Here is a 13066-nt window from a genome sequence, read left to right as displayed (position 1 = left end):
GAAGGGTGGATGGATGGGTGGATAGATGAGTAGGTGGATGGATGGATGGATGGATGAATGAGTGATGGGCAGGGAAGCCTGGCTTGTTTCCCAAGTGACCTCCCCCTTCTCCCTCTCTCTCTCTCTCTCTCTCTCCCCACCCTCTCTCTCTCAGATATGGAGATATGGTGCCCAAGACAATTGCAGGGAAGATTTTTGGCTCCATCTGCTCCCTGAGTGGCGTCTTGGTCATTGCCCTGCCAGTCCCTGTGATCGTGTCCAACTTCAGCCGGATTTACCACCAGAATCAGAGAGCCGATAAACGCAGGGCACAGAAGGTAAGCCTCAGCTGGGAGTCTGGGTGGCAGCACAGACAGGGGCCCGGCCCACTGCTTTATGCCTTGTGCTGCTGAGACAGTCAGGTCGCTGGGCCTGGGCTTCCCCGGGCTGATCCCGACACAGATGACCTCTTCCTTTGGAAGGTAAGGCAGCTTCATGTCCCTTCCTACCCACCATGTCCTGCACTCCAGCCCCGAGCCCTGGGCAGCCACCATGTGCAACAAATCCTCAATCATCCATAAGCTGACTGCCCCCCTCCTGGATGTTCTATGCGATTTCCTTGAGCCCCAGCTTCCCCTTTCAAGATCTCAGCCACCAACACTTGGTGTCCTGGACCCTTGGTCTCCCTGCCAGGAACTTCCTGGGGCACAGAATAGCTCTCCAGTACCCGATGCCAGCCTACACAGAACCTATGGACAAAACAGGAATTGGCTGAGAAGAAAAGCGAGTGCTCTGAAAGGAGGATATTCTGAGGTCGCTGAGTTCTAGGACAAATGGCAGGACGGGCTTCAGCCACCTCAGGGTGGCCAACACTACTTAAGGAGGCAGGGCAGGTGAATGCGCCCGTTCGCCCATGGAGTGAGGACTAATGTTGGCCCAGGTGCTTTTTTTAGGGCCTCTGGCTCATGAAGCTTCTTGGGTCGAGACTTTTACCGGATTCCCATCAGGCAAGGGGAGGACCCATCAGGTTTTCCATTTCTCTTTTGATCTGGGCTGAAACCGGTGCCCCTTCAGCACCAGCTCAGCCTCCAGGGGGTGCAGTAGAGCCTTTCTGGGCACAGTGGATGGTGGTGGAAGCCTCCTTGAAAGAGTCATTTATGGGGGCCTGAGATTCATGTCCTTATTTTGTTCTTTCGTTCATTCAGTCCACAAATATTTCCTGTACCTACAGCGCATCAGGCCCTGTGCGTGCAGCTGCTTGTTCCCCCCGCCCCATGAGCCCTGCTCCCTGTCCCCCAGTTGCAGGGGAAACACCAAGTAACAGGGCTTCCTTGATGCATCAGAGGGATCCAGAATCTCAGAATATATCTGCATATGCTGTCTGGAACCAAGTCACAGAGTTCATGAAGGTCAGCTCTGAAACATGGGCGATTATATATAACACTTGATAATACATAGTGTGCAATCATAGAGTGAGCTCAGGTGGTTCCCCATCCACAGGGGCCCACCCCCCCTTGGCCTGGACCCATGCACCCTTTGACTCACCTTGACCTGGGATGTTGCCAGCCTGCCTTGGGCTGATCTGCTGGCTATGTTCTGTCCTCTCCATCCCCTTCCACATCTGTTTCCTACCTCTTCACCCAAACTGCAGGCCTCCCCCGGCCCCGCACCCCCTGCTAGCCATCCCAGAAATAGGAGTCTTACCTTGCTCCCTGTTCAGGCCAGCAGGCAGGTACAAACACTATCTAACCTCACTATACCACCTCAAGGAAGGGCCAGGGGGAGCCTGGGATCTGCATCCCCAATCAAGGATCGTGAAGGCCAGGGGTCCTAGAGCAACCCCACCCCCACCTCCCAGGGGTGGGCCTGGTGCAGGTGTCTGGGTCCAGTGGGTGAGGGCCAGCGGGATCCCAGCTCACAGGCTAGCCCACTGCTGTGCCTAGGCCGGCCAGGTGCTAAATAGCTCCTGCAAGCCACTTTCCCCTCAGTGCCCACACCCTTACCTGCCTCCTAGAGCATCCCAGCCCCTGCTGTTCATCCCCTAGAGAGGTGGGGAGAGTGGTCATCTCCAACAGGACATTACAAAGCTCACCCTGTGTGACTACATGCGGAAGGATCAGCCCCGCTGTACCCCTCCTGTGGCTGTCAAGGATGCAGCTCCCTCCTGGCTCCCTCCCGACCGCCTTCCCTCTCCCTTTGAAATCAGAGTAAATGTTCAGTGTTTGCACCTCCCTGGATACATTTCTCCTCAAGGTTGCTGGCTCTGTCTCTTTCACCTTGGGCTTCTTACAAGGGGCAAAAAAAAGAAAAGAATCCTGCCTTGCTTCCCACACTGAGTCTGTCACTGAGAATCAAGGAAGGCAGGTATAGGGGACTCAGTGGTGGAGACGAGACAGGACAGGCAGGAGGTCAGTGAAGCTGAGAGCTCTCAGCCCAGACCACATGCTCAGATAAGCTCCCTGCCTCAACTGTGAAGCAAATGCTTCAACTAAATGAAAGTTGTCATCCTTTCCCGTCATGACTCGCTTCCTTGAGGGTGTTACTAAAACTCCATGGCCACTTGCTTGGGAAACTTGGTTCTCAAAGCCAAGTGAACTGAAGATCAAGTAAGGAGGTCTAGGGAGCCTGGTGGCCCAGTCCATTAAGTGTCTGCCTTCACTCAGGTCATGTTCCTGGGGCCCTGGGGTCGAGCCCCACACTGGGCTCCCTGCTCATGGAGGAGCCTGCTGCTCCCCTGCTTGTGCTGTCAAATAAATAAATAAAATCTTAAAAAAAAAAAGTTAGGAGGCCTGGCAGTGGACACAAAGGGGAACATTTGAGTGGGTGGCTTTTTTAGTAATTTTTATTGACCTAAGCATCAATTCACATGGAAGTTATAAGATCATCACCAGCAGTATGTGGATGTTGATACGATCCATGAATCTGTTCAGACTTTCCCAGTTTCCTTGTACTTGCATGTGTGAGTGTGTGTGAGTCTGATACAGCTTTATCACCCATGCCGGTTCACGCATCCATCACCTTGGCCAAAGGGCTGAACTGTGCAGCACCATGAAGATCCCTCCCCCTACCTCTACCCCATCCCAAACCCCTGGCAACCACTTTTCTATCCTCTGTTTACATAATGTTTTCATTTCAAAAATGTAACATAAATGGTTTCATATGTTAGGTAACCTTTGGAGACTGGTTGGTTTTTTGCTTTTTTTTTTTTTTTTTTATTTCATGTAATTCTTGGAGATGCAACCAGGTTGTGTGTGCCAATAGTCCATTCCTTTTCCTTGCTGGACATGGATGTATCACACGCCACGGGGCTATAAGAATTACTTTTTTTGGTTATTATAAGTAAAGCTGCTGTGAATATTCATAAATAGGCTCTTGTGTGAACATGACTCTTAATTTCTCTGGAACAAACGCCCAAGAGTGCAATTGTCCATGTTCTCCTGTGGCTTTTCCACATCTCCCTCTTTTTCCTTCTTCTGCGTCTCCCAGGACAGGGGAGGCCAATGCTCACAGCCCAGACTGCCGGGAACTGTAGCCAGAGCAGCAGCATCCTCCTTCCAGACTTCTCCTCCAACCCTGGAATCGCCATCCTGGCTAAAGTTGCAACTGCCTGGGCCTCGCTCATCCAGTTTAGAAACTTGCCTGACAGGCGCTGAAATTAAGGGAAGGGGGAGAGGGCCTTAAGGAGGCAGCATTTGGCCTGAAGATAGGGAGAGCTGAGCATAAGCCCGTCCAGGCCACTGCCTTGCCCTGGAGAAGCTACTTCCCCTCGTATCTTCCATTTTCTTGTCTTGAGAAGAACCTAGGTGGTGGCCACATTCTCTCTTAACCTCTCACATCATGCTTATGGCCAGTGGGAGAGGGAGAAGCCGAGCAGCCCACACGGCGATGAGCCCATGACCAGGGCCTTATTAATGGATTTCTGACCAGCAGTGAAGGCTCATCCTCCTTCCTGGCTCCTCACCAGCCTGTCATAGCACCTGCTCCGTGCACAGCTGTGTGTCAGACTCCGAAGATAAAAAGACATGTCAGCCAGACTCTGGCTCTCAGGAGCTCAAAGCCAAACAAGAAATCCTCACCAAGCTTCATGTACTGAGTATGGTCCTGTAAAAACAATAGCAAACCTCTTTATCCTGTGTGGGGAATGATTAAACAGCGTTGTGCATTTGATATGACACTCTGTTGCTGTAATAGAGCCCAGGGTGAGATAAGATTAAAATAAGTGCCACAAAGGAGAACAGAAGAATCTTTCATCTCCAGAAAGCAATGAAGACAGACCCCAGATATGAGAGAGGTCTGGCTCTAAGTGGCGCAATCAAATTATATAAGGCTGTAATGAGCTTGACACAATTGGATTTCCATCCGTGGCTCTCAACGCCCGGTCCTCACCCAAGGCAGTAACAGTCCTGTCCTTGAATGAGGAGCCATGTGCTTGAAGGTAGACATGTGGCGGGCGGAGGGGGTCGCTGTCCCAGGCTCAGATGGAGGGTCCAGGCAGAGGGAGGGGAGGACCGACAGGGCTGGTCCACAGTCTTTCCCTGCTCGATGCTCGCTTCCGTTCTCACCATCCAGAGAAGGCTCTTCCTCGGATCTACAGGCAGACGGAGCTGCCGACCCCACGCCCCGGCCTCCTGCCGGTATTTGGAGGCCAGGAAAGGCAGTGGTGCTGTCCCGGCGGGGACCCTTCGTGCCTGGATCTGACTCCCTGGCCTCTTTTCAGCACCCAAACCAGCCCAGCAGGCTGCTTGGAAGGGCCCTTTCCATGCCGGGGACAAGCAGGCAAGAGATGGGAACCGTCACACTTTGCCAAGGACTCTCGTCCTGCTCATGGTCCGTGCCGAAGTTACGGGGACCTTCACGGACACAGCAGGAAGGACTCTGTGCCCCAGGATGGGTGGGCTCTTCTGCTCCCAGCGGCGAGGACCTCAGGCTGCCTCTGGGTCTGCAGGACTCCAGATTCTGGCAGCATTTTTCTTTTAACCAGCAGAAACCCTCTGCCCATCCATCTCCGTCTCCTGCAAAGACTCTTTCCTCCTGGACCTCCCTCTGTGGTTGTGCTGCCGTCACCATGACACCGACCCTGGCTGTTAGGTGGAGGAGAGCGGCCAGCACACTGTGTGCGGCCTCCCCTGCCTCTGCAAGCAAGACACTGCCCCGGCCCTGAGCTACCGTGTGGCCTCCGCGGGGCGTCAGCTCAAGGCTTCCCAGGCTGGAGCCGGGAGGGCTTTCAGTCGTCCTTGTGAAAGCTGGAGGGGTATATGAGAATGCGTCCCACACTCCCCCCACCACACACACCTCCCCACCACCACCGTGTCACACATGCATGCACCTGCTCTCATTCCATAGACACGCATGATGAGCACATACGTGCATTGGTCCATCCGTGCTGGAATCCACTCCCCAAAGCAGACATGCAGTTGTAAATACATTTATTGATTTAAAAATTACAAGGCATTGGGGATACTTCCATGAACAAAGCTGAAACTCCCCCCATCAAGGAGTTTATGTGCTAGGGCACAGTGGCAAGGTGAACCCTGAAACCATTTACTCCCTTAGTGATAAGTAAGTATCAAGGGAAAAATGGAAAGAAGGGAAGAAGTTAAGAAGTGTGGGATGCTTGGGGGGCTCAGGGGTTGAGCATCTGCCTTCGACTCATGTCGTGATCCCGGGTCCTGGGTTCAAGTTCCACATCGGGCTCCCTGCTCAGTGGGGAGTCTGCATCTCCCTCCGCAGCTCCCCCTGCTTGTGCTTGCTGTTTTGCGCACTCTCTCTCACTCTCTCTCTCTGTCAAATAAATCTTCTTTTTAAAAAAAGAATTTAAGAATATTGAAGGGCACAGATGCACATTCCTTGCTTTTCTAATTAACTGATGTTTGGGCGCCTGCTGGATACAGGACTACACTGGGCCCTGGGGAGTGTCGGGAGAGCAGTTAACACATTTTCCTTTCTAGAGCTGGTGGTTTGGTTAGAGACGAGAAATTCCCTAGTGCAATAGTGAATAGGTAAAGGTCATGAAGCTTTGGGAGGAAAGAGGGCTTTAATGGGTGGTATTTCTGCTGCTGGGATGGCACCGAGGCTGGAGACATGAGTGGAAACCCCCGGGAACTCTGAGCAGGGCCAGGCTGCACCAGGTGGGTCCACAGAGGCTCAGACCCAGTCCCAGGGTCCGTAAACAGAGGTCCGTGGGGCTGGGAAGAAGCCTCCTTGTCCCCTTCACAGGCATCACCTGGGAATGCTGCTGCTCTGGGACTGCCTGCTGTCACCGCTGGCTTTGCCAGACATGCATCTGGTCCCTCAGCCTCGCTCATGCTCTTTTCTCTGCCGATCACAGAAGGCCCGCCTTGCCAGGATCCGCGTGGCCAAGACAGGCAGCTCCAATGCCTATCTGCACAGCAAGCGCAACGGACTCCTCACGGAGGCACTGGAGCTGATGGTAGGCACCTGGAGGGCCTGGCAGTGGGAATGGAGGGGGATAGGCTGCTCTCCTCTTCCTGGGGGCACCACCACCTCAGAGGCCCAGTGTGAACCCAAAGAAAGACACGTGTCCAGACCTTCTCTGGGGGGCAGCCCTCCACTGACCCTCCCATTGGATTGTCACCATCACACCTGACCCCACTGAAGACCCAGGGCTCCCAGCCCAAAAGCTGGTGTGTTCTCCGGTGACCCTAAAACTGGGCTCACCATGAGTCCTCTGGTGCTCTCCTGCCTCCTGTGGAGAAATGAAGGACATGGGGGAAGACAGGAAGAGCCACCAGCACTATCCCCAGCCTCTTCCTTTCCTACTAGGGCACCCCAGAGGAGGAGCACATGGGCAAGACCACTTCGCTCATTGAGAGCCAGCACCACCATCTGCTACACTGCCTGGAGAAAACCACTGTGAGTCCCAACCACTGCGCCCCTTCTCACCCCTGACCCCCGCCTCCTCTCTGAGGGCCAGAGCCCACAGAGTGAGGACTCTGCACTCACATCCTCACCCTGGGCCCAGGCTGCAGAAGTCAGTGTCTCCATCTCCAATACAAAAAGTAGGAAGGAGGTCTCAATCAGGCCTCAGGAGGAAGGCCCCACAGATGAGGTCACAGTCACCAGGGGAGGAGGCCAACACAGGTGCCCCCTCCACAGGCCCTCGAGCCCATTTCGTAGTCACTACTGCAAGCTGAGGGCTCTGCCTCTCAGTTCTTCAGTCCAGTTGAGCCTTACTCCTCAAAACTTGGGCTGGACTTATCCTAGATTGCCGCAGAGCTTCTGGTCCTCTCCCTGGGGCTAGGCCAAGGCAACTTGTGGGTCACTTTTGCTTCCTACATCATCACTCCTTAGACAGAAGACAGTGAGTGAAGGAGGGGGTGCCTGTATTTCTATAACCAGGGATCTGATCAACTCCAGTCTCTCTCACTCACCCTAGGGCCCAAGGGAGCCCAGATTCTGCAAGATATATTATTAAGATCGAGCCATGGTTTAGGATGCTGTAGCTGGAATGTGGCATGTTGCCTGTGCCCCCACAAAGAGACAGAAAGGAAGGGCAGTGGGGCCAACTCTGGACCCTTGGCAAAAAAATCTTGAGAGATAGTAGGGAAGAGGAGACATCAGGTGGACAACCCAAGAGAGACAAAGTGCAGTTCCTTGTTCCTTTCTAGGCCTGCCCTCCCCAAAGAGTCCACGGTCAAGGCTCAGCACCCATTCTACTGAATGTCCCATATTTTGGCTTCTAAATGCAGGGGGGATAGATGGCAGATGATTCTTTATATGAGCCAAATGTGGACACTATATGGTGGTTGGACCCAAAGAGGGCTTCCAAAATGGGAAGGTACTCAAAACCCTAGTTGCCAAGATTTGTCAAATCTGTCTCACTGTCAAAAACTGTACATGTGCATCTAGAACTTCTCTCCAAGACCCAGAGCTTGCCAACGGGATAGGCCTGGACCCAACTGCCCTTCCCAACTTGCATGTGCTGGGTGCAATGTGTCAACTGAAAGGATCCGGGTAAAAATGTGTGGATTTGAAGGTCTGGAACATTGGCCTTGAAGAGCTGAGATGTTGGGGATGGAGGGATGGAATGCTGGCACTGACAGGGAGGAATGCTGAACTGAGGGAGTGAATGTTGGACCGTGGGGCCAGGGAGCTGGGATTCAAGAGATGGAATGCCGGGTTTCAGGGAAGGGTTGTTGGCAGAGAAGGAGAATGTTGGGATGGAAGGAGTGAATGTGGGGTCTCAACAGGGTCCTGTTGGAGCAAGGGGTGGAATGTCGGGACAAAGGAGGGAGAATGCAGAAAGCAAGGGGTAGAATGTGGGACTCTAGGTGGAATGCTGGGCTGGGGGGACTGAATGTCAGAATGGAGCTTGGGAATGCTGGAATGTACAATCAATGGTGTTTTTATCTTCTGTTGGCATGTTGTCCTGTAGGGGTTGTCCTATCTTGTGGATGATCCCCTGTTATCTGTACGAACCTCCACCATCAAGGTATAACTTTTTAAAAATTCAATTGATGTTTTCCTCTCTGATTCTCCTGAGTCTGTGGATTCTCCTCTTTTCACCCCCGGGTCTGGTTCTCTGCATGTGCTGTCAGTTCTTCTGGGGCTTTTCCTACCTCTCCTGCTGCACCCAGTAGCAGCTCAGGCTTTGGGGGCTCTGTGCTAAACTACCCAACTGCTTCTCCCCAAGGGCTTGGAGAGGGCGGCGGAACAAGGTGCCCACCTTGGTGCCCCGTGAGTGTCCATGTGCCACTTCCTCAGCCCTGCGGGGACGCCTGGTACTGGCTGCCAGGGCTGGTCGGTCTCTCTCTCTCTCTCTCTCTCTCTCCCTCCCCCCTCTATTTTCATGCTACTTCTCTCTGGACTTTCTTTTCACACTGGTGGCCTCAGCCAGACCATTAATGCCATAGGTTTTTAGTCACCTTGACCAAACAGCCATCTTTCCATTATTCTGGGTTCAGTAAGTACCAGGAGACATCCGCATTCCTTCCTATGTGTACATCTGACTCGGGGACTCCTGTGCCTCTGGATATATTAAGGATCCATATCCTGTGGTCAGGTGGGAGAAAACAAACCACAATGATCAGTCTGACCCCAGCCTTCAAGAGCAGGGCTCTTTCACTTCTGTGACTAATCCAGTGCCTTTCAAAGCTTAGATTTCACACTTCCCCAAGATTCATAAGGATCTCACCCCTTAAATCCAACGTAGCACTGAAGACATAGAGTACCCTCGCCCCCAAGTCAGCCACTCCTTACGCTGCCACCTCCAGGAGATCCTGTGCAAAGTCAGTCGAGTGGGCTTCTAGTTCTGAGGAAGCAGCCCTTAAATGCCTCCAGGCCCTCTGTATCAGCTCAAAGCCACAGCTGGAGCGTATATCCCATCAGGATTTAATGGCTACAGTCCCCACCATTCAACCGGATGGCCAGGGCTGCCGATAGGAATCTTTTTCTTTCTGCATTTGATGCCCGTGGGACATCGCCCCTCCTGTATGCTTATCTGTGCTCCAGGCAGCTGGGTGTCCTCCTCCCAAGGCCCAGACAGACAGGCAGCCACACAGAGCACGGGGGCTCATCCCCCTCCTTGCCATACCCTTTTCCTACCCCTTCTCCTTCTGCTTCCCACAGAACCACGAGTTCATAGATGAGCAGATGTTTGAGCAGAACTGCATGGAGAGCTCGATGCAGAACTACCCATCCACAAGAAGTCCTTCGCTGTCCAGTCACCCGGGCCTCACGACCACCTGCTGCTCCCGTCGTAGCAAGAAGACCACACACCTGCCCAACTCCAACCTGCCAGCCACTCGCCTGCGCAGCATGCAAGAGCTCAGCACCATCCACATCCAGGGCAGTGAGCAGCCCTCCCTCACGACCAGGTGGGTGGCTTCTATCCCCATCGTTCCCCAAGGCTTGAGTCGTGCCAGTCCCAGAAGGGAACAGCCTCAGCCTTGGGAGAACTGCTAGCCCTCCCTCCCCACTCATTTGAGGCATGAGCCTCCTCCACCTTCCTTCCCATCCTTGCAAGTTAACCCAGAGGCCCTTCTTATGCTTGGGATGATGCTGTAGCGGGTTTAGGCCCAAGGTAGGGTTAGAGACCAGAAACAGTAACTGAAAAAAAAAAATGAAACAAAGAAAACCTGTCCCGGTGCATAGAATGGATGTTTTCTCAAGGAAACAGTTTTCACAGTTGTGTTAGACATGACTTATCCCAGGCTGATTTTGGACCACAGACTGACCTTTTTCCTCCTTTCTCCACTTATACTTAGGCCACTTCCCACGACCTCCAATGAGTCGCAAGGAATTCAGGGGAAAACAAAAGTCAAATGCCACAAATGATAGGTAAACAGTCTATGAGTAAGGTAAAAACGGATACTCTGAATTCCAAAGCTCCGTGTAACTTGCCTTTGCAATTGTTAGAATTACTAATTAGAAGGGAGAGCTCCAGGATGATTAGCAGAAGCAGAGACAGAGGGCCGCAGGAGCTCGCCCTGGTTGCCATGAGCTAGACCTGCAGAGGTCGAGGGTGCGCTGAGACAATGGCAGGAAGAACCGTCACCAACTCACTCTTTTTTTATCCCAGTCGCTCCAGCCTTAATTTGAAAGCAGACGACGGACTGAGACCAAACTGCAAAACATCCCAGATCACTACAGCCATCATCAGCATCCCCACGCCCCCAGCTCTAACCCCAGAGGGGGAAAGTCGGCCAGCCCCCGCCAGCCCCGGCCCCAACACGAACATTCCTTCCATAGCCAGCAATGTTGTCAAGGTCTCTGCCTTGTAAACCATTGGACAGAGGGCCAGTGCAGGGAGTGAGGGTGAAGGGGGCTGGCCTGCAGGTGGGCAGCCACCGGCACCACTCCCCCACCTTCCCCACTCTTTCTGCCTGCCCTGTCACACCCCTAGCACTGACAACTTGTGCCTGGAAGGAAAAAGGAGGTGGCAAAGGGGCACCTGAGGTTCACCGCTGCTGGCAGGGACATGGACAACGGCCGGGCCCTGTGATCCTCCACCTCGCTGGGGCCAGAGGAAGGGAGGGTAGTAAGGGATGGGGTGGCAGTGGGCGATATGGAGGCAGCGTGCCAGGGCAGGGCCTGGAAGGGGGGTTGCCTCAGACCCAAGAACAGCTGTTTTTGGAGACCCTGGTGAGGAAAATACAAGATCAAGGGCAGCACAGGGGCCAAGTTGTCACATGCAAAACAGGAAGAAAATATAACACTGTGTATTTAAGCACCTTTTTCAAGGCTCTTAATGGATAATATTTATTCATGGGAAAAGGTGGAAAACAAAACACCAACGGATTTTTGTGAAATATTTTTCTCCATGGACCCAATACCTTTGAACCAAAACAATGCATTTTGTGAAGGTTTTTTTTCCTCCTTTTATAGAAGAAGCTTTTAAGCTAAGAAGTCAGTTATTGCTGAGTTCTCTCTCCATCCCCCAGGTGGGTGAGGTCACGTGAGCCTGGGCCCCCACTGCCCAGCTGACCTGCACAGGGCTGCCATCTGACCACATGGCAACACTTCCTCCATCTGTCCTTTGTCTCTGTACCTCTCTGCTTCACCCCCTGGCTGTTTTTCTCTGTGTCCTGCCATCCGTCTTCACATGGACCCCAGTGATCCTGAGACAAGTTAGTAGAGCCTCCTCCAGTACCAGGCACCTGCAGGCTTGTGCCTGGGAGTTATATCTGTGTGAACACAGCTGTGGAGAGGAAAGAATAAAGTTTAGGGATGAGGGAAGTCCACTATACCGAGCAGAGCGCTTCCCTTGTGGTTGGAACCAGTGGTGTTTGCAGTTTCCGTTTCTGGGGGGGAAAGGGAAGGACTAGATTTTTCACACTGGGATCTTGACACGGGAGAGGGGCCAGTCCCTAGGAGGCACAGTTGGGTCTGTGTGTGCCAGTGAGGAGAGAGCAGAAGGACCGGGCTCATGGCTGCAGTTGGCCCTGGAGCACCTTGCTATGTACCCTTCTTTCGGGACCCACCACAAAACCCACCCAGAACTCTGCCAAGAGGCCCCATAAGCAGCTTCCTGCAGAAAGGATAAGCTTCTGGCTCACCTTATGACAGAGGTAATGCCCATCCAGAGGCTGCAGAAGATTCAGCTTGTGTGCTTCATGAAGGACGCTCCACAGCGTGAAAGCAAGTAAGCGATTCTAGATGATTTTTACCTGATCTGAAAAGTGTTTGAGGTCTGAAGAGTCTTCAGGCCCAGTGCCCTGAAGGTTCCTGGAGTGGAGAATGAAGCCTGATCACCTCCATGCAAGGGAGGGAGTGGAATGTTCCTTCTGGAGAAGCTATGGAGGCCTGAGGTTAGTGAGGAGCCCCTTCCCACGCTCCCCGTGGCTGTCCGCCCAGCTTGGGCTCTGAGGTACACAAGCCCCTTACCCATTCTGTGGTTTGGAGGCTTAGCAGTCTCACTGCAGGCTGCGAACCTCCATCCACACAACTGCCTAGATGTGTCTCCCTAGTCAGGAGCCTGCAGATACCTTCGGTGGGCTTCCCTGTGAGCCCGGCCGTGTTGACCTGTGGACAGGGAAGGTCAGTGGTCCTGCGGGCATCTAACCAGAAGGCGTGCAGGTGGGCAGGTGGGCAGACGACTCGGAGCCTTTACCTCTATCTCACGCTGTCCTCGCTGAGCACTCACTGCCTCCTTCCTCTGGGTCTGGCCTCAAGGACTCCCCCAACATGAGGACTGGGTGGTCTGGGTTCGTGAGAAGAGGAATATATGTGTACACAACCACACACACCCTCACACCCACTCACACACCATACACACCCTCACACACACACACACTCACCACACCTTCACACACACTCACACCCTCACACCCACTCACACCCACCACAGCCTCATACCCACTCACACACCACACACACCCTCACACCTACACCCACCCACACATCACACCCTCATACCCACTCACACACCCACACACCCACCCTCACACCACACACACACATTCACACACACTCACACCCTACACACTCACCACACACACACCACACATACCCTCACACATCCACACCCACTCACACCTACCCACACACTACACCCTCATACCCACTCACACCCCACATACCCACACCCTCATACACCACACACACACCCTCACACCCACTCACACCC

At 53.4% G+C, this 13066-nt stretch overlaps 1 protein-coding gene across 6 annotated transcripts in view; it reads left to right on the top strand.

Annotated features, from left to right (window-relative positions):
- KCND3 (potassium voltage-gated channel subfamily D member 3) overlaps nucleotides 1-11175 on the top strand; it is a 196613-nt gene extending 185438 nt beyond the window's left edge. For 4 of the 6 annotated variants that reach the window (XM_041755067.1, XM_041755065.1, XM_041755066.1 and 1 more), the window contains exons 3-9: nucleotides 155-317; nucleotides 6308-6409; nucleotides 6763-6852; nucleotides 7849-7953; nucleotides 8375-8431; nucleotides 9568-9815; nucleotides 10520-11175. In XM_041755067.1, the coding sequence (XP_041611001.1) occupies nucleotides 155-317; nucleotides 6308-6409; nucleotides 6763-6852; nucleotides 7849-7953; nucleotides 8375-8431; nucleotides 9568-9815; nucleotides 10520-10721 (967 nt within the window). In that variant the 3' untranslated portion in view covers nucleotides 10722-11175. The remainder of the gene's footprint in view (nucleotides 1-154; nucleotides 318-6307; nucleotides 6410-6762; nucleotides 6853-7848; nucleotides 7954-8374; nucleotides 8432-9567; nucleotides 9816-10519) is intronic. The other 2 variants (XM_041755070.1, XM_041755071.1) reach the window with 2 other exon arrangements.
- Nucleotides 11176-13066: the final 1891 nt, after the last annotated feature.

Source organism: Vulpes lagopus, chromosome 5, assembly GCF_018345385.1.
Source record: "Vulpes lagopus strain Blue_001 chromosome 5, ASM1834538v1, whole genome shotgun sequence".
In the NCBI taxonomy this organism is placed as follows: Eukaryota; Metazoa; Chordata; class Mammalia; order Carnivora; family Canidae; genus Vulpes; species Vulpes lagopus.
Note: the sequence above shows the minus strand (reverse complement) of the source record. Positions and strands in the feature narration are given on the sequence as shown.